This window comes from Drosophila elegans, unplaced genomic scaffold (assembly GCF_018152505.1).
Source record: "Drosophila elegans isolate 14027-0461.03 unplaced genomic scaffold, ASM1815250v1 contig_397, whole genome shotgun sequence".
NCBI lineage: Eukaryota > Metazoa > Arthropoda > Insecta > Diptera > Drosophilidae > Drosophila > Drosophila elegans.
The window spans coordinates 2,307,826-2,329,087 of NW_024545782.1; the positions used below are offsets into that span (position 1 = coordinate 2,307,826).

General features: G+C 38.8%; 5 protein-coding genes across 6 annotated transcripts; 3 read left to right on the forward strand and 2 right to left on the reverse strand.

Annotated features, from left to right (window-relative positions):
* Positions 1 to 3,004: 3,004 nt before the first annotated feature.
* Positions 3,005 to 6,103, reverse strand: LOC108137815 (protein sym1). Its single transcript, XM_017259734.2, has 5 exons — positions 5,894 to 6,103; positions 3,627 to 3,775; positions 3,489 to 3,571; positions 3,256 to 3,438; positions 3,005 to 3,202 (listed from the first exon to the last, which is right to left on the reverse strand). Exons 1-5 carry the CDS (start codon positions 5,986 to 5,988, stop codon positions 3,044 to 3,046), a joined length of 669 nt encoding a protein of 222 aa, XP_017115223.1. The 5' UTR covers positions 5,989 to 6,103; the 3' UTR covers positions 3,005 to 3,043.
* Positions 3,354 to 4,900, forward strand: LOC108137817 (trypsin-1). Its single transcript, XM_017259737.2, has 2 exons — positions 3,354 to 4,413; positions 4,475 to 4,900. Exons 1-2 carry the CDS (start codon positions 3,814 to 3,816, stop codon positions 4,841 to 4,843), a joined length of 969 nt encoding a protein of 322 aa, XP_017115226.1. The 5' UTR covers positions 3,354 to 3,813; the 3' UTR covers positions 4,844 to 4,900.
* Positions 4,880 to 6,744, reverse strand: LOC108137816 (mpv17-like protein). 2 transcript variants are annotated; one of them, XM_017259736.2, is made up of 4 exons: positions 6,554 to 6,744; positions 5,536 to 5,689; positions 5,191 to 5,456; positions 4,880 to 5,125 (listed from the first exon to the last, which is right to left on the reverse strand). In XM_017259736.2, exons 2-4 carry the CDS (start codon positions 5,615 to 5,617, stop codon positions 4,955 to 4,957), a joined length of 519 nt encoding a protein of 172 aa, XP_017115225.1. In that variant the 5' UTR covers positions 5,618 to 5,689; positions 6,554 to 6,744; the 3' UTR covers positions 4,880 to 4,954. The 2 variants fall into 2 exon arrangements, with proteins under 2 accessions (XP_017115225.1, XP_017115224.1); XM_017259735.2 differs by having other exon boundaries at positions 5,536 to 5,711; positions 6,554 to 6,743.
* Positions 6,745 to 11,458: 4,714 nt separating this feature from the next.
* On the forward strand, positions 11,459 to 12,110 carry LOC108137784 (vitelline membrane protein Vm26Aa). Its single transcript, XM_017259690.2, has one exon. The coding sequence runs from the start codon at positions 11,545 to 11,547 to the stop codon at positions 11,977 to 11,979; it is 435 nt and encodes a 144-aa protein (XP_017115179.1). The 5' UTR covers positions 11,459 to 11,544; the 3' UTR covers positions 11,980 to 12,110.
* Positions 12,111 to 19,482: 7,372 nt separating this feature from the next.
* LOC108141582 (glycine-rich cell wall structural protein) lies at positions 19,483 to 20,492 on the forward strand. Its single transcript, XM_017265027.2, has one exon. The coding sequence runs from the start codon at positions 19,788 to 19,790 to the stop codon at positions 20,454 to 20,456; it is 669 nt and encodes a 222-aa protein (XP_017120516.1). The 5' UTR covers positions 19,483 to 19,787; the 3' UTR covers positions 20,457 to 20,492.
* The last annotated feature ends 770 nt before the right edge of the window (positions 20,493 to 21,262 follow it).

Here is a 21,262-nt window from a genome sequence, read left to right on the forward strand (position 1 = left end):
AATTAAGTATCGATTGAAAAGGGTAAGTTTCCAATATTATCGAGTAATAGTATCTGCAAGATACGAATCTATTCTTAGCCTATTGTCTGCCTGTTTGTACAGTTGCGTGGTGAACTTATCTGCAGGGGCTGGAAAAATTGGTTGGGGCTTCCCATGTCATCCGCATGCCTTTTTGTACATTTCTCCCTTTTCCAATCCCTCGACAACAAATTGTGCCTGCAAGCAGCTGAAATCAGTCAGTTGGTCTTTCGTTCGCCGTCTGTTTTTTCTGCTTCTCTGTTTTCGTTTTCGAATTCAAATTCCATGACAAATTACAACAATAAACCAAGGCCAGACTTCCTCATGTATGCGGTAAACAGGCTGCCTGTGTAAAATGTGATAATCACCCAGTGATTAGAGCTATCCTATCCCAAAGCCAACACACCGTGGCCATGACCATGACCAAGTGAAAGTAGCACCCTGGGCAACTCGCAATATTGTGAGGCGAACCGCACCCATATAATCACCACTAGTGGTATTCGCCCGCTGCGGACGCTTCCTCATTTTGCATGTGGCACGCATTCCTCTTTTGCGGGCGATCATAGCGTGATAGTTTACATAATCTTTAATCGCCGTTGAGTGGGCGAGAAGTATGACTAATTACTCAGCGGTCAGTCTTCGCCAAGATAGTTGCATAGCCCTCTTCTATGAAAACACTCATAAAGTTTTAATACCCTGCCAGGGGGTATATAAACGCAGTGAAGGAGACACTTTCTAACCTAAAAATATAAACATTCTTGACTCTCATTAGGAGTCTCTCAATTTTAAAGCCATTTGGATAAAACTTTCCCAATAGTATTCTTTCTATCGATGTTTGGATTTTAGTCAGAACGTTCCGTATCGGATAAATTATAACTTCGGTGCTATTTAATTTATCGAACAAAACACTTCTTAACGAGGTAAAAAAGTCGTGAGGATCGACCCTTCAACATACAACATTTTTAAATCAAATTTTATGTCGAAAAATGAATAAACATTCTACTAAATAAATACACTTTTGAAATGTTTCCATTCGGACCGCTTCAGCCGATGCCGAATGGAAACATTTTAAATTCTTGTGACTGATATGGTCGTACCATTTGCAAGGACATTAAAATATATTGTCTGGCTCTCAAAAGAAAATTAAATTGTTCATAACATCGTTGTTTTAAAGATATTAGATCACATCTTGCTCACTTGCAAATTATAAGTTTCCTCAAATTAAGAATAGAAAGTTTAAATAATGCAACTTTTCATTATACCCTTGCAAAAGGTATATAATTTTAGTCAGAAGTTTGCAACGCAGTGAAGGAGTCATTTCCGACCCTATAAAGTATATATATACTTGATCAGCATCACTTGGAGAGTCGATATAGCCATGTCTGTCTTTCCGTCCGTTTCTACGCAAACTAGTCCCTCAGTTTTAAAGCTATCTGCGTAAAAGTTTCCCAAAAGTGGTTTTTCTATTGCAGGTAGTATATATAAGTCGGAACGAGACGGATCGGACGACTATAGCATAGGAACAATCGAAAAAATAAATAAAAACAAATTATAACTTTGCTGTTTAATTTAAGCCGTAATTCTGAAATATTTAACCATTACTATATGTCGAAGACCTAAAAAAAAATTAAAAAACAGCAAAGTTAAAAATTTTTTTTATTTATTTTTCATTTATTTTTCCGATTGTTCCTATGGGAGCTATATGCTATAGTCGACCGATCCGGCTTGTTCCGACTTATATACTCAACGTACCCGTAGCGTCGTTTGGAAGTTGTGGGCGTGTGAAGTCTATCTTTTTTAGCCGTTTTCCCGCTAAACTAGCGGGCTTTCCACAAAGTAATAGAAAAAATTTAATCCGGTAAAAAGGGTTTAAGACCCTAAATCAAAAATTTCACCGTGGAAACAAACTAGAGGACATACGTCGTAATTTGAAAAATGCTCTAAACATCTAATTTGTTGAACATCTTTTGAATGGATCGGATGCGATGACCTAGGTGTCATTGGACGCGTAATTAAAGCCAAAATACAACAGTGCTCCAATATAAGAATACAATTTTTGCGCACTTTCACCTCCATTACTCCGAAACCAAATAACTTTCTTAAACTTTTGATATGCACAAACTCTTATGAAATCGTTTTTTTTCGAATGCTTTATCATTTATTAAGATCGGACTATTCTTTCCTAATTTCGAATATTGCGGCTATATATAGCAGTGTCCTGGAGTCCGCTTTTTTTGGCAATATCTTGCAAAATATGACCAAAATAGGTTGCTTTTTAACAGTCATTTTAAAGTGTCGGGCCGATCTGGCAACTTTACCTAGATAGGGAGGAGCAAACTATCTTAACGCTTATCGAAATACAACGCGTTCGTGAATGTATCAAAATATTATCGGCTTCGTGAATGTTGTCGATATGCAAATATATATGCATGCAAAATTAAAATTTTTTATAAGAATAATCGTGCGATACTCTCTTCTCTTCCTACACCATTTCTGCAAAAAAAAACTTAGCAAAAAGAAGATAATACCAAAAATTTAACAATTTTTAACAATGAATATAAATAATATACAACCAAATTAATAATAAAAACCATAGGCAAATAATACCAAAATAAAACTTCAAAAACCATAACGTAAATTAAAATAAAAAAAAGGGAAAAAACAACAGTATTTAAAGCGGCAACCGTTAGAAGAACCTTAAACCTTAAATATAGGGAATTTAGCGAAAGTTTTATAAAACATCGATAAAAGTTTATTAATGCCAGACCGGCCCAATTAATTGTGCGCTCATTTTAAAATGACGGTTAGAAGGCAAGCCACAGCTGTTCAGATCAGGTGTTATCGGATGTCGGATGTGCTCTGAGGACACAACTATCGCGTTAGACTATCGTTTGCCAGCTCGAAACGAAAACAGACGCAGTGGGGACAGCACATAATGGACAAATATACAGACTGCGCTAGTGTGACCGCAGGTAAACTAATTATGTTATTTTAACTACCATTATATTTTAAAACAATACGATCACTAAATAGCGCCTTCCACCTCATGGTGCTCCAGGTGCTTCATATACGCTAAGAAGCAGGTCCAGCACAGGCTGCAGGCACTAATGAAGGGCACACGATTGCGCTCGGGGACCAGGGAGAAGTTGATGGTGGCCACCAGAGGCCATACGGACAGTGCCACCTTTGGAGAATGAATTTCACAGCTGTTTTCAATCGGACTCCACTCAAAAATACCTTGTAGGTGGGCAGGAACTTCTTGCCGACCTCGGCCACCGCCTCCTCCACCGTCTTGGACTCCAGCAGGCTCATGATGAAGTAAAAGCATGTCATGGCGCCCGGGGTGTAAGAGATCGACTCAACCGCCGCCTTGATGACGCCCGTCCTCAACGACGTCTGCGGCCACATGGCGCTGGAGATCTGCGGAGGACCGGAAATGGAACAACGCTGGCAGGGACACAGTTACCCACCTTGACCCAGCCGTAGAGAGTGGGCGCCACGAAGAGGCCGCCGTACATGCTGAACCGGAGCACGCGCCACCAGTCGTAGGTGCCTGCAAGAAAAAAGGATGAAAATGTCCAGCTGGCAGACAGTCGAATCGGACTCACCCCAGCGCCTGCCCTCCACGGTCTGCTGGATGAGACTGCCAGTGGGCCAGATCAGGCTGTAGGATATCATGCCGCGCATTATCGGGTAGCGGGTGACGAACACCTTGAGGTTCTGCCACAGCAGTGGGCCCGTCATCGCAATCTCGGACCTGCGGAGTCGCAATCGCGAGGTTGGCATATCATTAGCATGGCTAATAGGTCCCGCCCGCAACTGCATGGCCAGCTCAACTTAACACAACACATATGTATATACGGGCCCCTAGTTCCCTATAAATTGCCCTGCTCTTCTAGCGGGCCGCACACAAACATGGCTCCGTCCGAAAGGCTGGCGCTGCTGCTCCTGGCCACCTGCACCATCCTTGCCAGAGCCTCCGGGGATAATGGAAAGATCGTAAACGGCACAACCGCCGCCCCGGGGGAGTTCCCCTTTGTGGTCTCGCTGCGCCGGTCGAAGAGTGGTCACCACTCCTGCGGCGCCACGCTGCTGAACTCGGACTGGATCCTGACCGCCGCTCACTGCGTGCGCAGCTCCTCTCCCGAGCAGCTTGACTTGCAGTACGGCAGCCAGAGCCTGGCGCGCAACTCCAGCCAGCTGGTCCGCGTGGCCGCGATCTTTGTCCACCCAGGCTACGAGCCACACGACAAGTACATCAACGACATCGCCTTGCTTCAGCTGGCGCAATCCGTCACTCTTACCAAGCGTGTCCAGCCAGTGCGATTGCCAGAGCCTCATCAAGTCACGCCCGGAAACGCCAGTGCCGTTCTCGCGGGCTGGGGTCTGAATGCGGTGAGAAAGGTGGTCAGCCCTTCGTAGTAGTCCATTACTAATCTATCTCCTTCAATTTCAGACTGGCGGTGTGGTCCAGCGGGATCTGCAGAAAGTCCAACTGCAAGTGTTCAGCGATGCGGAGTGCAGCGAGCGCCACCAGACCCAGCTGCACGGAAGCCAGATCTGCGCGGGATTGCCTGAGGGCGGAAAGGGCCAGTGCAGCGGCGACTCCGGCGGTCCGCTGCTCCTCGCTGGCACCGACACCCAGGTGGGAATCGTATCCTGGAGCATCAAGCCCTGCGCCCGACCACCTTTCCCAGGCGTCTTCACCGAGGTGTCCGCCTACGTGGACTGGATCGTAGAGACGGTGGGCAGCTCCATGATGCCATCTTCGCTGTGGGTGGGCCAACTGATCGTGGGTCGCTCACCACCTGGTCTAACCAGCTAAAGGACTCTGCTAACCCCATTAAAATACCGATTCAAGTACGCTAACGCTATCTAATTCATCAATTGGTCTAGGGGACACACAACATGTAACGAAAACGACTATTGGAAACAACTATGAACAGGGCAGACCCGCAGAATCCGACGGCTCCTCGTGGCGTGTCTTCATGTAGGCCAGGAAGATGGTCCACATCAGACTGCAGATGCTTACGAACACCACGCGGTTGTGCTCAGGCACCAGCGAAAAGTTGATGGTCTGCAGAAAGGGCCAGATGCACACGCCGACCTGGATTGTTAGTAATGAGATGACTGTAAGCGAAGGGGAGCAGCGAGGAGCGGCATAGGCGTTACCTTGTACGTGGGCGCCGCCTTTTCCTTAGTCTCGTCCACAGCCTCGGTAAAGGTCTTCAGTTCCAGCAGGCTCATGCCCATGAAAAAGCTAACGCAGGCGAAAGGTCCGTAGGATAGCTGCTCCGTGATGGCCTTAACGATGCCCGTGCGCAGATTGGTCTGTGGCCACATGGCGCTGGTGAGCCGCACCCAACCGTACAGAGTGGGCGCCACGTACAAGGCACCGAACAGGCTGAAGCGGAGCGCCCTGGCCCAGTCGAAGTCTCCTGCGAATCGTCAGCGGAGGAGTGGTTATTTGGACGGAGCAGGAGGTGGTTATGGATGCGATGCGGAGGGGATACTTACGGATCTTGCGTCCCTCCAGCGCCTGCTGAATCAGGCTGCCCGCGGGCCACATGACTGCGTACGTGAGCGCTCCCTTGGCCATTGGATGCAGCTTTCCACCGCTGAGCCCGCGTCGCCACTGGCGACTCACCGACGCCTGGAACAGCTTAACAGCCTGCGGTACCATCACATTAATCCTGGCCAGAACGGAGAACGGAGCAAATCTTCAGCTATTGCTCAACTCAAGCCAACAACGACAACAACAGTAAAACAACAACAACGATGACGAAATAGCAAGGGCCTTTCTACCTATCCTAAGGAACTGGCCGCGAGGGGCGGGGGCTCTGAGCTGGCCATGGTCAAGTTGGAGGATACTTGCTGTGAAATATGGAGATCTCGATGCCAATATTCGCTTTCGCCGAACGCCGCACTGAAACTAGCCGTGCAATGAGAGCAGATTCTAAATTCGAACATGGCATTCGGCGGGATGCACAATTATTAGGCTTCGGGGAGCATTTCTTCGCACCGATCTTGACCCTCAGCCGAGTGAGCGGGAGAGGGCGACAATATTTGCAGCCTTGGCTGCGAGGCACCTGTTGGTGGGAGGAGTGCAGCCAATGCAAGTCCCAACACATTGCACTTTAACCAGGGGCGGATTTGGGGGAACTTTCATAAACTGGTAATGCGAGAATGATGAAATTTATATCAGGATTTCGTTTTAATACGAGTGTTATTGACAAAATATACCCTCAATCCAAATACCCCTAGCCATACCCCTAGCCCTACATCGATCCGCTCCTGAGTCTCACGCAATGCGAGCAAGAGCGCGATGGCAAGAGAGAAGGTGTGCGCAAGGACTTTATGTAACAGAGAGAGGAATCTCCCGTCCGATGAATGAATGGAAAATAACGGCACGTTTGGCTCTCCGCCAGTCACTATGCAAACAGATTACGACGCTTGTAAACGAGAGCGTGACAGATTTAATTCCCGCCTTTGTTGTTGTTGTTTTGCTGCCGTTGGTTGATGAGTAGTTACTTACTTAGAAGTTTTATTAGGAAGGGGTCGGGTGACGGGAATGGGGCCTGGTTCCGCTCTAGTCTATCTTATTGGAATAATAGTTTGTACTGTGGTTACGCACGGCGTCCGCATCTCGCGCCCTTCTCCGTGTTCTGGACTTCCGTATCTCGTATCTGACTGATGTGACGGCCCCAAACCAAATCCAAAAACAAAATGTTTTGCTAAAGTCAGCTGTTCGAGATTAGCGTGGGGAGCTTTCGCAGAGCTTTTTACTGGTTGGGGTGGACCGTGGGGTTTCTAACAAAAGCTTTTCTTGGCCTTTAATTTTTATGATTAGGTCCCATTCTTAAGGGTGTTATTGTATTAAATGTCATAGTTTTCACCCATTTTTATTTTGGATGTTTCTTAAATTCTGCTGGCTTGCAAAAATCAGCTCCGATTACAAAGTGATTTGCTTTTAAATCTTGTTGCTAAATTCTTTAATAATCTGCGTTAAAATCTTAATTGAAACATTTTGGTTGATTTTGTGGCATTTTTATAATTTAAAAAATAACGGCCTTGCGCAAAAGTTACCCAAAGCCCAAACCTCATTAATACCTTTACCTTTTGATCAAAAGTTATAAAAACAGAGAAACTGAAATTTTAAAAGTGAAGAACTTAAAATTAACTTTTAAAATGCGAAACACTTCGATTTTACCAAAACCGTTTGAAAGAAAACTCAAAAACCTTTATGGAAACCGGGCCCATTGCTCTATGGGGCCAACAACCACATTCATTGACCAAAAATCCATTTTTTAAAAAGTTTTAATGAGTATAAAAAAAAAACAGTTTAAAAGTGTTCCAGTAAGATTTTGTAGCAAGAATTTATTGGTGGTGTGTACAAAGTGTTTTAGCGGTTGAAATGTACCATGCAGTGAAGGAGACATTTCTGACTTTAAAAAGTATATATATTATTGATCAGCATCATTAGGGGTTAAGTCATGTTCGTCTGTCGTCCGTTTCTTTGCAAACTATTCTCTCTGTTTTAAATCTATTTGCTTGAAACTTTACCAAAAGTTGTCTTTCTATAGATAGTGTATAAGTCGGAACGAGCAGGATCGGATGAGTGTATCATTTAGCTCCCATAGAAAATATCGGGAACAAACGAAAACAAATTATAACTTTGCTGTTTTTGATTTTTCTTTAGTTCTTCAAGGCATAGTAATAATTTGTTATTTAAAAATCCGGACGGATATAACATATAGCTCTCATGGGAGCAATAGGAATGTTACAAAAAATTAAATTTAAAACAAATTTAATTTTAAATAAATAAATTTTAACCATATACGCATATAAATCTAAACTTAGATTTTTTAAAGAATCTTTAGTTTTTGCAAAGCTGCAAGGGTATATAAACTTCGGATTATCCAAGTTTGCTTCCTTTCCTGATTAATTTATAAATCTATCTGTTGACTAGATCAACAAAGAGAGTACAGCAGAGTCCACTCTAAAACTTATTAAGATTTGTAGAGTATTTAATTCTTGATGAAATGTATGTTGGTATAATCGCGAGTAATTGTTACATTTTCTGAAATTTAATTTTTAAGTACATAACCTCAAGTTTTGCAATTTTGAATTGTTTTCCATATGGAATGAAATGGTAACCAAAAATGACAAAAAATATGCTATTAATATATGTAGTAGATAATTAAACCATGATGAGAGAATACTTTGGTAACTGCAAGAAAATAAAGCTAACATCAATTATGGAGAAAAGGCAAAGAAAATTTAAAGGTGTCATAAACATCGGTGGCCGTCCAAGGGAAACTAGATCCCGGAGAAGGCACGTTTCAAATTGTATATATACATTACACATTCTTCTAATACATTTGCAAGCTATTAATTTAATTAAAATTTTAATTTAATTTAATTAAGTTTTGAAAATAAAAATTATAATTTTTATGTAGCTTGGCTTAATTAATAAAACGTTCTTTACCATAAGTAGCTATAGAAAAAAAGTAAAGCTGCTACATGAGGAGCTTAAGAAACAATTGTTGTATTATAAATAACAAGAAAGAAAGCAAACTTCGGCAAGCCGAAGTTCATATACCCTTGCAGCTATTGCAAGAATTTAACATTTTTGAAAACATTAAAATTATGATTTACTGCGTATATGTTTAAAAACATTGAAGCTATGATGATTAGCAACTCAATTATTTGATAGTTATTTTATATATTTTTATTATTTCTATGGGAGCTATATGATATAGACGTCCGATTTTGATAAAATCTAAACCATAATTCTGAAATATTTAACCATTGCTATATGTCGAAGAACTGAACAAAAAATTAAAAAACAAAAAAGTTATAATTTTTTTCATTTATTTTTCCGATTGTTCCTATGGGAGCTATATGCTATAGTCGTCCGATTTTGATATAATTTAAACCGTAAATCGGAAATATTTTACCATTACTAAACGTCGAAGAACTAAACAAAAAATTAAAAAACAGCAAAGTTATAATTTTTTTTCATTTATTTTTCCGATTGTTCCTATGGGAGCTATATGCTATAGTCGTCCGATTATGATGAAATTTAAACCGTAAATCAGAAATATTTAACCATTACTAAACGTCGAAGAACTAAACAAAAAATTAAAAAACAGCAAAGTTATAATTTTTTTTCATTTATTTTTCCGATTGTTCCTATGGGAGCTATATGCTATAGTCGTCCGATCCGGCTCGTTCCGACTTATATACTACCTGCAATAGAAAGACAACTTTTGGGAAAGTTTCATGCAGATAGCTTTAAAACTGAGAGACTAGTTTGCATATAAACGGACGGACAGACGGACAGACGGACAGACTGACAGACGGACAGACGGACGGACAGACGGACAGACGGACGGACAGACGGACATGGCTAGATCGACTCTACTAGTGATGCTGATCAAGAATATATATACTTTATAGGGTCGGAGATGTCTCCTTCACTGCGTTGCAAACTTCTGACTGAAATTATAATACCCTCTGCAAGGGTATAAATATATATTGAAGCATGAAAAAATAACAAAAGCAAAGGTATCCGTTCTTCTTAAAAAATATAAACGATTTATTCGTTTGATCCCATTATATTTAATATGTATGTTGCCAAGGATACAAAAAGCGATTGGTAAAGTTTTATCTCGATATCTTTAAAATTAAGCGAGTTATTAATTTTGACCGAGCGAAAGTAGTCGCTGTAACTTTGCTGTTTATTTTTTTGATTTATTGTAACGTTAAAAAAATGCAGGATTACGCTTTCTATTTTATTAAAATCGGAGAATTATAGCTTCCATAAGGATCGATCGAAAATAATTCGAAATTTAGATGTTTTAAAGAAAATTAAATTTCATTACATAGCGGCGAAATGGTGAATGGGGTCTGGGGAAAAATGCTTTACTTTTAGCTCAAAAGTAATGGGCTATATTTGTAATTGATGCTCACACGCTCTTTATTTCGTTTCCCCTCCGTCACATTTGTGCTTCGGAACTCCAAAAATAAATACATTGTTTTAAGCTCAGTTTAAGGAGTTTAAAGTCCACCCAGTGAAAATGGAAGCCAGGTTCTAAAAAGGGGAAAGAATATTTCTATTTTTTTGTAAGAATAATGTACCAGAATTGTTAATTTTTTGAATTGTAATAGTACCAGAGGGCGATTCGACTCTCACATTCTTTTCCGAGTACTAGCGCTGCAGATTGTACGCGCCCTGAATCACAAAGCGGTCATGCCTATTGAAAATTAATCCAGGTTGTAATCCATTCTCTTCTGATTACTGGATGTAAAACAAAGCATTCGTAAATAAAACCATTATTATAGTATATTTAAAAAAAATTGAAGCAAAGCAAAGTTATAATTTTTGTGGCAATTATCTGTTTTGTTTGTTCCCATGGGAGAGTGATGCTGATCAAGAATATTAAAACATTATAGGGTCGGAAATGTGTCCTTCATTGCGTGGCCATCTTTTGACTAAAACTAGAATACCCTCTTCAAGGGTATAAAAGTTAACCTATTTAGGGCAGCTGAACTAATGATTTTTTTATCAACTTCATAACTGTTTCTCTCAGCCCCTGTTATTTTTATAACCTTCCAGAGGGTTTATAACTCCAGTCAGGCGTTTGCAACGCTGTGAAGGAGACATTTCTGACCCTGTAAAGTATATATTGGTATATATTCTTGATTAGCATCTAGCCAAGTTCGTCTCTCAGTTTTAAAGCTATTTGCTTCGTGCATTTCCAAAAATTGTTTTTCGGCTATAACACATTTCTCCCACGTGAACCAATGAACAAATTCATGAGTTTAAAAATATTTTAAATTACCAGAATTACGGCTTTAGTTTCATTAAAACCGGACAACGACATCATACAGCTGTCATGGGACGATCAAATAAATAAGCGGAAAATCATAATGGCTTCACTGTTTTTAAATATATAGGCAAACAATGGGAACATTGCTGTTTTACAGAATATTTAACTTTTTGAAGCTGCAAGGGTACATAAACCTTCTTGTTTAATGTAAGATATATGATTTCATTATGTCATGGTTTTTAAAAATTGATATTTTTGGAAACATTAAATTTGCTTATATTTTTGGGTCAGATAGTTGTAATAACATTCTTTATTATACTCGTGCATGTCGAGTATTCGCATGTTATTGTATAACTCCCACTCTTAAGGTGCAATGCTCTAAATTTGTACCACATTTTCGCCAACCTAAACGTTATGCCCCTAGTGATGACCCCAAAAAGCTGACGATGTGGTGGTACTAAAGTCAGCGGTATTACAACTAAGCATTGGGCTGATGGAGCAGAAAAGTAGTTAAGGCAAAAACGAAGAAAAGATCTAGCCATTGAGTTCTGCACATAGTGCTAGCTACGCAGATTGAGTTGCTATATATAATACGCAGCTGCCTGGAATCGGTATCAGTCACCTTTGGTAACTACGAACAGTCCAATCCGGTCCGATCCATCTTCAGATCAATCTTCACACCCCAATCACCATGAAATCCTTTGTTTGCATCGCTCTGGTCGCCTTCGCCGCCGCCGCCCTGGCCTCGCCCACCAACGTGGCGTCGACCACCGGCTCCACCGGCTCCACGGTGTCCCTGACTGCCCAGGATGGCGAGCTGGAGGGAGTGACCGGACAAGGATTCGGGGATCTGACCCGTCTGCGCAAGTCCGCCTACGGCGGCAGCTCCGGCGGCTATGGCGGCTCCAGCATCCCAGCTCCTCCCTGCCCCAAGAACTACCTGTTCAGCTGCCAGCCCAACCTCGCCCCCGTGCCATGCAGTGCTCCCGCCCCCAGCTACGGATCCGCCGGCGCCTACTCCGCCCCGGTGGCCACCTACGTCGCCCCCAACTACGGCCTTCCCCAGCACCAGCAGCAGCTCTTCGGCGCTGCTTACGTGCCTCAGGGCTACGGATACCACTATTAAGCGGAAGCCTCTTGCGGTCTGGACTCCCGCCCACAGGCCACGAATTCGATTGCTGAGAAATATAAACCAATTTGGATTTACAAAAAATACTAAAAAAAATATGGATTGCAATTAAATCACAGAAAAGCTAAGCCTTACAACTTTGTTTAACTGGTGTCACAAGCTCTTTAATGTGTTAGGTAAAGAACAGAAGACGGGTATCCGAAATTAAACCTCAAGAGTAAAACTTGGGAAAGGGAAGTCTTGATAAAAGTCAAAACCGTTTTATGAAACAAATTTAGTTTCAATTCGGATTTCAGTTAGAAATAATTTTAATCGCGTTTTGTTGTTTGAGTGTTTTTGTTTTTGTCAAGAAGACCACCAAATAAAAACGTAGCAAACTTTTGTTATTGTTTGGAGCACCTGGCAAACAATAATAATGTTTAAAAAAATCACTTTGGACGGCAGTACATATAGGGACGATGCACACCAAGGGCATATGCATAGGTACTATTATCTGCTAATAACACCAATCGAAAGGTATCGGAATTGGTTTTTGAGAAAAAGCGGCCAATGTGACATAATAACATTTTTTTAATAGGAGCTCTTTGGTTTTTTAGCCTTGTTGCCATCTTGTTGAAATTATGCGTCGAAAGACACCCAACTTGCTTGGATCTGATGCTTCGCTCAAAAGTTGCCCATTAATTTGTTTTTTTTTTTTGTATTTATCAAAATAAAATTTTTGCGACTCTAGTTTGGCGAAAAATCAGCTAGAAAAGCTTATCTTTTTACACTTATAACTAAATTAGTAAGTCTAGAGGCAAGTGATATAGAGTATGTCGTTATATCGGTATTGTCGAAAGCTAATCACGCTCCCCTAACAAAGTTTGTCTAAATACAATAAAATTTTTTTCAAAAATGGTCCAAACGATTTCTTTTTATACCCTTGCAGAGGGTATTATAATTTCAGTCAGAAGTTTGCAACGCAGTGAAGGAGACGTTTCCGACCCTATAAAGTATATATATTCTTGATCAGCATCACTAGTAGAGTCGATCTAGCCATGTCCGTCTGTCCGTCCGTCTGTCCGTCTGTCCGTCTGTCCGTCCGTTTATATGCAAACTAGTCTCTCAGTTTTAAAGCTATCTGCATGAAACTTTCCCAAAAGTTGTCTTTCTATTGCAGGTAGTATATAAGTCGGAACGAGCCGGATCGGACGACTATTGCATATAGCTCCCATAGGAACAATCGGAAAAATAAATGAAAAAAAATTATAACTTTGCTGTTTTTTAATTTTTTGTTTAGTTCTTCGACATATAGTAATGGTTAAATATTTCCGATTTACGGTTTAAATTTCATCAAAATCGGTCGACTATAGCATATAGCTCCTATAGGAACAATCGGAAAAATAAATGAAAAAAAATTATAACTTTTCTGTTTTTTAATTTTTTTTTTTAGTTCTTCGACATATAGCAATGTTTAATTATTTCAGAATTATGGTTTAAATTTTATCAAAATCGGACGTCTATAGCATATAGCTCCCATAGAAATAATAAAAATATATAAAATAACTATCTAATAATTGAGCTGCAAATCATCATAGTTTCAATGTTTTTCAGCATATACTCAAGTAAATCATAATTTAAATGTTTTCAAAAGTATTTAATTCATGCAATAGCTGCAAGGGTATATGAACTTCGGCTTGCCGAAGTTTGCTTTCTTTCTTGTTAACTTAAGTTTTCAATATAGTCCATGAGATTCCTCAACTTTGTATATTATACACATGGGCCCAAAAAACAAATTTCGGAATTATTAAGCAACAAAAACGGAAACTTTTTTCAGTTCAGAGCAGCTAAATTTTTTGGAAAAAGTATGCCTCACAAATTTTGTCAGGGATATAAAAAACAGTCTCTTTATATTAAATACTTTTAAAAAGGAAATTAAAAACTATTATAAATTTAAGATTATTGGCAGCCAGACAACTTACTCTTTAGTTTTAATAGTTTCAGTAAGAAGTTTGCAGCGCAGTGAAGGAGACATTTCGGACTTTGTTTAGTTTAATATATCTACTAAAGCTACTAAACTAAAAATAACAGTTTATGATAAATAATTAATATTAAATATTAAGTGGGTACAGTCATAAAGTGTACTGTCCAAAACTGCAGTTTAAAAAAAAAATTCGCCCCAAAAAGGATACATTTTTTTTATTTTAATAATAAAAGCGAAAACGAAAGCCAATTCGGCATGCCGAAGGCTTAATACCCTTGCAGCCATTCCAAAAATATTCGGATTTTAATGCTTTTGTGTTAAACCAGCAGCTATATTATATCGTTGTCCGATTTGAATAAAAATTAAACCTGTAATTCTGAAACAATAAAACATTAACTTGTTTCAAAACCTATTCAAATCAATTCAAAACAAGAAAGAAAGCAAACTTCGGCAAGCCGAAGTTCATATACCCTTGCAGCTATTTCAAGGATTAAATCATTTTGAAAACATTAAAATTATGATTTACTTGCGTATATGTTGAAAAACATTGAAGCAATGATGATTTGCAGCTCAATTAATAGATAGTTATTTTATATATTTTTATTATTTCTATGGGAGCTATGTGATATAGTCGTCTGATTTTGATGAAATTTAAACCGTAATTCTAAAATAGTTACCCAAGACTATATGTCGAAGAACTAAGAAAAAAACTTAAACAAGAAAGAAAGCAAACTTCGGCAAGCCGAAGTTCATATACCCTTGCAGCTATTGCAAGAATTTAACATTTTTGAAAACATTAAAATTATGATTTACTGCGTATATGTTTAAAAACATTGAAGCTATGATGATTAGCAACTCAATTATTTGATAGTTATTTTATATATTTTTATTATTTCTATGGGAGCTATATGATATAGACGTCCGATTTTGATAAAATCTAAACCATAATTCTGAAATATTTAACCATTGCTATATGTCGAAGAACTGAACAAAAAATTAAAAAACAAAAAAGTTATAATTTTTTTCATTTATTTTTCCGATTGTTCCTATGGGAGCTATATGCTATAGTCGTCCGATTTTGATATAATTTAAACCGTAAATCGGAAATATTTTACCATTACTAAACGTCGAAGAACTAAACAAAAAATTAAAAAACAGCAAAGTTATAATTTTTTTTCATTTATTTTTCCGATTGTTCCTATGGGAGCTATATGCTATAGTCGTCCGATTATGATGAAATTTAAACCGTAAATCAGAAATATTTAACCATTACTAAACGTCGAAGAACTAAACAAAAAATTAAAAAACAGCAAAGTTATAATTTTTTTTCATTTATTTTTCCGATTGTTCCTATGGGAGCTATATGCTATAGTCGTCCGATCCGGCTCGTTCCGACTTATATACTACCTGCAATAGAAAGACAACTTTTGGGAAAGTTTCATGCAGATAGCTTTAAAACTGAGAGACTAGTTTGCATATAAACGGACGGACAGACTGACAGACGGACAGACGGACGGACAGACGGACAGACGGACGGACAGACGGACATGGCTAGATCGACTCTACTAGTGATGCTGATCAAGAATATATATACTTTATAGGGTCGGAGATGTCTCCTTCACTGCGTTGCAAACTTCTGACTGAAATTATAATACCCTCTGCAAGGGTATAAAAACAGCCAAGTTATAATTTTTTTCATTTTCCGATTGCTCCTATGGGAGCTATATGATATAGTCGTCCGATTTTGATGAAATTTAAAACATAATTCTAAAAGAGTTAACCATTACTATATGTCAAAAAACTAATAGAAAAATTGAAAAACGGCAAAGTTATAATTTTTTTGTATTTTTTTTCCGATTGTTCCTATGGGAGCTATATGATATAGTCGTCCGATTTTGATGAAATTTAAACCGTAATTCTGAAATATTTAACCATTTCTATATGTCGAAGAAATAAAAAAAAAATTAAAAAACAGCAAAGTTATAATTTTTTTATTTATTTTTTCGATTGTTCCTATGGGAGCTATATGCTAATGTCGTCCGATCCGGCTCGTTCCGACTTATATACTACCTGCAATAGAAAGACAACTTTTGGGAAAGTTTCATGCAGATAGCTTTAAAACTGAGGGACTAGTTTGCGTAGAAACGGACGGACAGACGGACAGACGGACATGGCTAGATCGACTCGCCTAGTGATGCTGATCAAGAATATATATACTTTATAGGGTCGGAGATGTCTCCTTCACTGCGTTGCAAACTTCTGACTGAAATTATAATACCCTCTGCAAGGGTATAAACATGTCAACTACATGATATGTTATTTCTATCGAAATTATATACCCTTGCAGCTATTGCAAAAATAAAACAATCTTTAAAATGTCTACAATTGAAGCTATGAAGATTTTCCTTTTTAATATTCGATGACAAAGTTACGAATTATTTTACCATTATTTTGTCCAATAGAATTTAAAACAAGAAAGAAAGCAAACTTCGGCAAGCCGAAGTTCATATACCCTTGCAGCTATTGCATGAATTAAATACTTTTGAAAACATTTAAATTATGATTTACTTGAGTATATACTGAAAAACAGTGAAGCTATGATGATTTGCAGCTCAATTATTAGATAGTTATTTTATATATTTTTATTAGTTCTATGGGAGCTATATGATATAGACGTCCGATTTTGATAAAATTTAAACCATAATTCTGAAATAATTAAACATTGCCATATGTCGAAGAACTAAACAAAAAATTAAAAAACAGAAAAGTTATAATTTTTTTTTCATTTATTTCTCCGATTGTTCCTATGGGACCTATATGCTATAGTCGTCCGATTTTGATGAAATTTAAAACGTAAATCGGAAATATTTAACCATTACTAAATGTCGAAGAACTAAACGAAAAATTAAAAAACAGCAAAGTTATAATTTTTTTTCATTTATTTTTCCGATTGTTCCTATGGGAGCTATATGCTATAGTCGTCCGATTTTGATGAAATTTAAACCGTAAATCAGAAATATTTAACCATTACTAAATGTCGAAGAACTAAACAAAAAATTAAAAAACAGCAAAGTTATAATTTTTTTCATTTATTTTTCCGATTGTTCCTATGGGAGCTATATGCTATAGTCGTCCGATCCGGCTCGTTCCGACTTATATACTACCTGCAATAGAAAGAAAACTTTTGGGAAAGTTTCATGCAGATAGCTTTAAAACTGAGGGACTAGTTTGCGTAGAAACGGAAGTTTGCAATGCAGTGAAGGAGACATCTCCGACCCTATAAAGTATATATATTCTTGATCAGCATCACTAGGCGAGTCGATCTAGCCATGTCCGTCTGTCCGTCTGTCCGTCCGTCTGTCCGTCTGTCCGTCCGTTTATATGCAAACTAGTCTCTCAGTTTTAAAGCTATCTGCATGAAACTTTCCCAAAAGCTGTCTTTCTATTGCAGGTAGTATATAAGTCGGAACGAGCCGGATCGGACGACTATAGCATATAGGTCCCATAGGAACAATCGGAGAAATAAATGAAAAAAAAAACAAGAAAGAAAGCAAACTTCGGCAAGCCGAAGTTCATATACCCTTGCAGCTATCGCAAGAATTGAATATTTTTGAAAACATTAAAATTATAATTTACTTGCGTATATGTTTAAACACATTGAAGCTATGACGATTTGTAGCTTAATTATTTGATTGTTCTTTTATATATTTTTATTATTTGTATGGGAGCTATATGATATAGTCGTCCGATTTTGATGAAATTTTAACCATAATTCTGAAATATTTAACCATTGATATATGTCGAAGAACTAAAAAAAAAATTAAAAAACAGCAAAGTTATAATTTTTTTCAATTGTTTTTCCGATTGTTCCTATGGGAGCTATATGCTATAGTCGTCCGATTTTGATGAAATTTAAACCATAATTCTGAATTATTTAACCATTGCTATATGTCGAAGAACTAAACAAAAAATTAAAAAAACAGCAAAGTTATAATTTTTTTTCAATTATTTTTCCGATTGTTCCTATGGGAGCTATATGCTATAGTCGTCCGATTTTGATGTAATTTAAACCATAATTCTGAATTATTTAACCATTGCTATATGTCGAAGAACTAAACAAAAAATTAAAAAACAGCAAAGTTATAATTTTTTTTCAATTATTTTTCCGATTGTTCCTATGGGAGCTATATGCTATAGTCGTCCGATCCGGCTCGTTCCGACTTATATACTACCTGCAATAGAAAGACAACTTTTGGGAAAGTTTCATGCAGATAGCTTTAAAACTGAGAGACTAGTTTGCATATAAACGGACGGACAGACGGACAGACGGACAGACTGACAGACGGACAGACGGACGGACAGACGGACAGACGGACGGACAGACGGACATGGCTAGATCGACTCTACTAGTGATGCTGATCAAGAATATATATACTTTATAGGGTCGGAAACGTCTCCTTCACTGCGTTGCAAACTTCTGACTGAAATTATAATACCCTCTGCAAGGGTATAATTATAACTTTTCTGTTTTTTAATTTTTTGTTTAGTTCTTCGACACATGGCAATGTTTAATTATTTCAGAATTATGGTTTAAATTTTATCAAAATCGGACGTCTATATCATATAGCTCCCATAGAACTAATAAAAATATATAAAATAACTATCTAATAATTAAGCTGCAAATCATCATAGCTTCACTGTTTTTCAGTATATACTCAAGTAAATCATAATTTAAATGTTTTCAAAAGTATTTAATTCATGCAATAGCTGCAAGGGTATATGAACTTCGGCTTGCCGAAGTTTGCTTTCTTTCTTGTTTTTTTTTAATATTCCGATTTTTCCCATTGGAAAAATGATATGATATGATATAGTCGTCCAATTTTAATCATATTAAACCATAATTCTAAATTAAAAGAAGAAAAACTGAAAAAGCACCATAGTTACCACTTGTGTACTAGGGAGTACTCTAATTTCAGTCAAAAGTTGCAACGCAGTGAAGGAGACATTTCCGGCACTACAAAGTATATATATTCTTGATCAGCATCACTAGGAGAGTCGACGTAGCCATGTCCGTCAGTCCGTCATGAGGCTCCCATGGGAACACCCACAAGCCGAAGTATTTATACCCTTGCAACTATTGCAAAAATGTATATACCATTACTAAATTAAAAAGAATTTTTTTTTTAAATTAAAAAAGTGAGAATTTACGTTTTTTTCATTTATTTTGTTTAGCATCTCTTTTACCAAAAATAGCCATTAATCGCAACTAAGCAGTTCCCTAATTTTATATAACCCTCGATTTAAAACCTCGTTTGCAAAAATTTAAGCTTACTTTACTAGGACCGAATGGCGAAATAAGAAGAAATGCTTGCGACACATCCGAGTCAGCGAGCCAGCGAAAAAGTGGAAAGTGCTAGCGTTTGGGAAATGCGACACCGGATCCATCAAATGCTTGGCTGAACGGTCAGCCTACACTCCGAAAAGCAATGTGCTGACCCTCGGGATCCAGGTTGTTAGGGGTTTCCGAGCCAAGCTCCGCAAATAGTAATGACTCGGCTGGGGCACGAATGGAACACCAGCCCCCGGGCTGCGGACTTAAACAGTCCAATAGCCCACATCTTAGAGCGCAACTCGAACTTCTAGTACTGTCACTGTCCCATTTCCGATCCCACACTCCCGCTGGAATGCGCGACCAACTGACATCGATGTTGGGGTTACCTTGGCATCCGCAGTTTTCGCTTCAACTGCACTTTCATTGGTGTTAGGTTATAAAAGCAGCCCGACCACCTCCGCAACTTGGCTGTCTCTGTCTCAGCTTGCACCGCCTCAACAGCCAGTCAACATGTGGAAGTATCTCGGATGGCTCGCTTTTTTTGCCGGCGTCAGCAGTCTGGGTCAGCTGATCCTCGATCCGTCGCTGGTCCCCTGCACCCGCTGTTTGCGGAGTCTGCCTCTGCCGCTCTACCACTTTATTCCACTGCGAGAGCTGGCCGCCAAGTCCCTGATGGTTGGCGACTCGGACCCAAAATCGCATCGTAGAAGAAGACAGCAAATTATCCAGGAGGTGGTCGTCGAGAACAACTTTGGAGGTCCTGGATTCGGGGGCCCTGGATTCGGTGCTCCTGGTTTCGGAGGTCCCGGATTCGGAGGTGCTCCTGGTTTCGGAGGTCCTGGATTCGGAGGTGGACCTAGTTTCGGTGGTCCTGGATTCGGTGGTCCTGGACTCGGTGGTCCTGGATTCGGTGGTCCTGGATTCGGAGGTCCTGGATTCGGTGGTCCTGGATTCGGAGGTCCTGGACTCGGAGGTAGACATGGGAAGTTTTTTAACAAAGGATTTTCCCGTAGCTATGACCAGGCGAGTGAAAATGAAGCAGCCGAGGGGCCCGACAACCAGCAGTATGAAACATCCAGCCAAGTTGCTTCGCCAACCTGTCCGAAAAACTACGTGTTCTCTTGTGAAGCAGTTATCAAGTCGGTGCCTTGTGGATCCAGCACATGTGCTGGGGTTTGAGCACATGATCAATAATAAACTTGAGATGATAAGGAACATTTTTTGTAATTTCTGGATATTTTTGGGGGACACTTTCATATTGTTGCAGAGTAAAGTCGGTCAAGGATTGCATACTGCGCATATAAAGCGACAACACAAAACTTTTTCGCTTTGTTTGCTTGAAGTTCGACTACAAAAATAAGTTCGTTGTTTTAAAACATGCCAATTTATTAATTTAATAAAATTCAAAAAAAGGTATTTTTGAAATCGAAAAAAAGAAAAAACTAAAACCGTATTTCTGAAAATATAGAAAGTTACTATATTTCGAAACATATGCGTACACATTGGTTAAAAAAAATGAAGTACATTCAAATATTTTGTACTCAAATTAAATATTTTCCCTTCAATTGTTATACCCTTGCAGAGGGTATTATAATTTCAGTCAGAAGTTTGCAACGCAGTGAAGGAGACGTTTCCGACCCTATAAAGTATATATATTCTTGATCAGCATCACTAGTAGAGTCGATCTAGCCATGTCCGTCTGTCCGTCCGTCTGTCCATCCGTCTGTCCGTCTGTCCGTCCGTTTATATGCAAACTAGTCTCTCAGTTTTAAAGCTATCTGCATGAAACTTTCCCAAAAACTGTCTTTCTATTGCAGGTAGTATATAAGTCGGAACGAGCCGGATCGGACGACTATAGCATATAGCTCCCATAGGAACAATCGGAAAAATAAATGAAAAAAAATTATAACTTTGCTGTTTTTTAATTTTTTGTTTAGTTCTTCGACATATAGTAATGGTTAAATATTTCCGATTTACGTTTTAAA

What these genes read in the sequence shown, in the direction of transcription:
- LOC108137817 (XM_017259737.2), top strand. Translation starts at nt 3,814, where the DNA reads ATGGCTAATAGGTCCCGCCCGCAACTGCATGGCCAGCTCAACTTAACA. An exon ending in CGGGCTGGGGTCTGAATGCG is followed by an intron (nt 4,414 to 4,474) that starts GTGAGAAAGGTG and finishes CTTCAATTTCAG; the next exon opens with ACTGGCGGTGTGGTCCAGCG.
- LOC108137816 (XM_017259735.2), bottom strand. Translation starts at nt 5,701, where the DNA reads ATGGTACCGCAGGCTGTTAAGCTGTTCCAGGCGTCGGTGAGTCGCCAG. An exon ending in GCTGGAGGGACGCAAGATCC is followed by an intron (nt 5,457 to 5,535) that starts GTAAGTATCCCC and finishes GACGATTCGCAG; the next exon opens with GAGACTTCGACTGGGCCAGG. An exon ending in AGGCGGCGCCCACGTACAAG is followed by an intron (nt 5,126 to 5,190) that starts GTAACGCCTATG and finishes CTAACAATCCAG; the next exon opens with GTCGGCGTGTGCATCTGGCC.
- LOC108137784 (XM_017259690.2), top strand. Translation starts at nt 11,545, where the DNA reads ATGAAATCCTTTGTTTGCATCGCTCTGGTCGCCTTCGCCGCCGCCGCC.
- LOC108141582 (XM_017265027.2), top strand. Translation starts at nt 19,788, where the DNA reads ATGTGGAAGTATCTCGGATGGCTCGCTTTTTTTGCCGGCGTCAGCAGT.
- LOC108137815 (XM_017259734.2), bottom strand. Translation starts at nt 5,988, where the DNA reads ATGTTCGAATTTAGAATCTGCTCTCATTGCACGGCTAGTTTCAGTGCG. An exon ending in CGTGGAGGGCAGGCGCTGGG is followed by an intron (nt 3,572 to 3,626) that starts GTGAGTCCGATT and finishes TTTTTCTTGCAG; the next exon opens with GCACCTACGACTGGTGGCGC. An exon ending in CTCTCTACGGCTGGGTCAAG is followed by an intron (nt 3,439 to 3,488) that starts GTGGGTAACTGT and finishes GGTCCTCCGCAG; the next exon opens with ATCTCCAGCGCCATGTGGCC.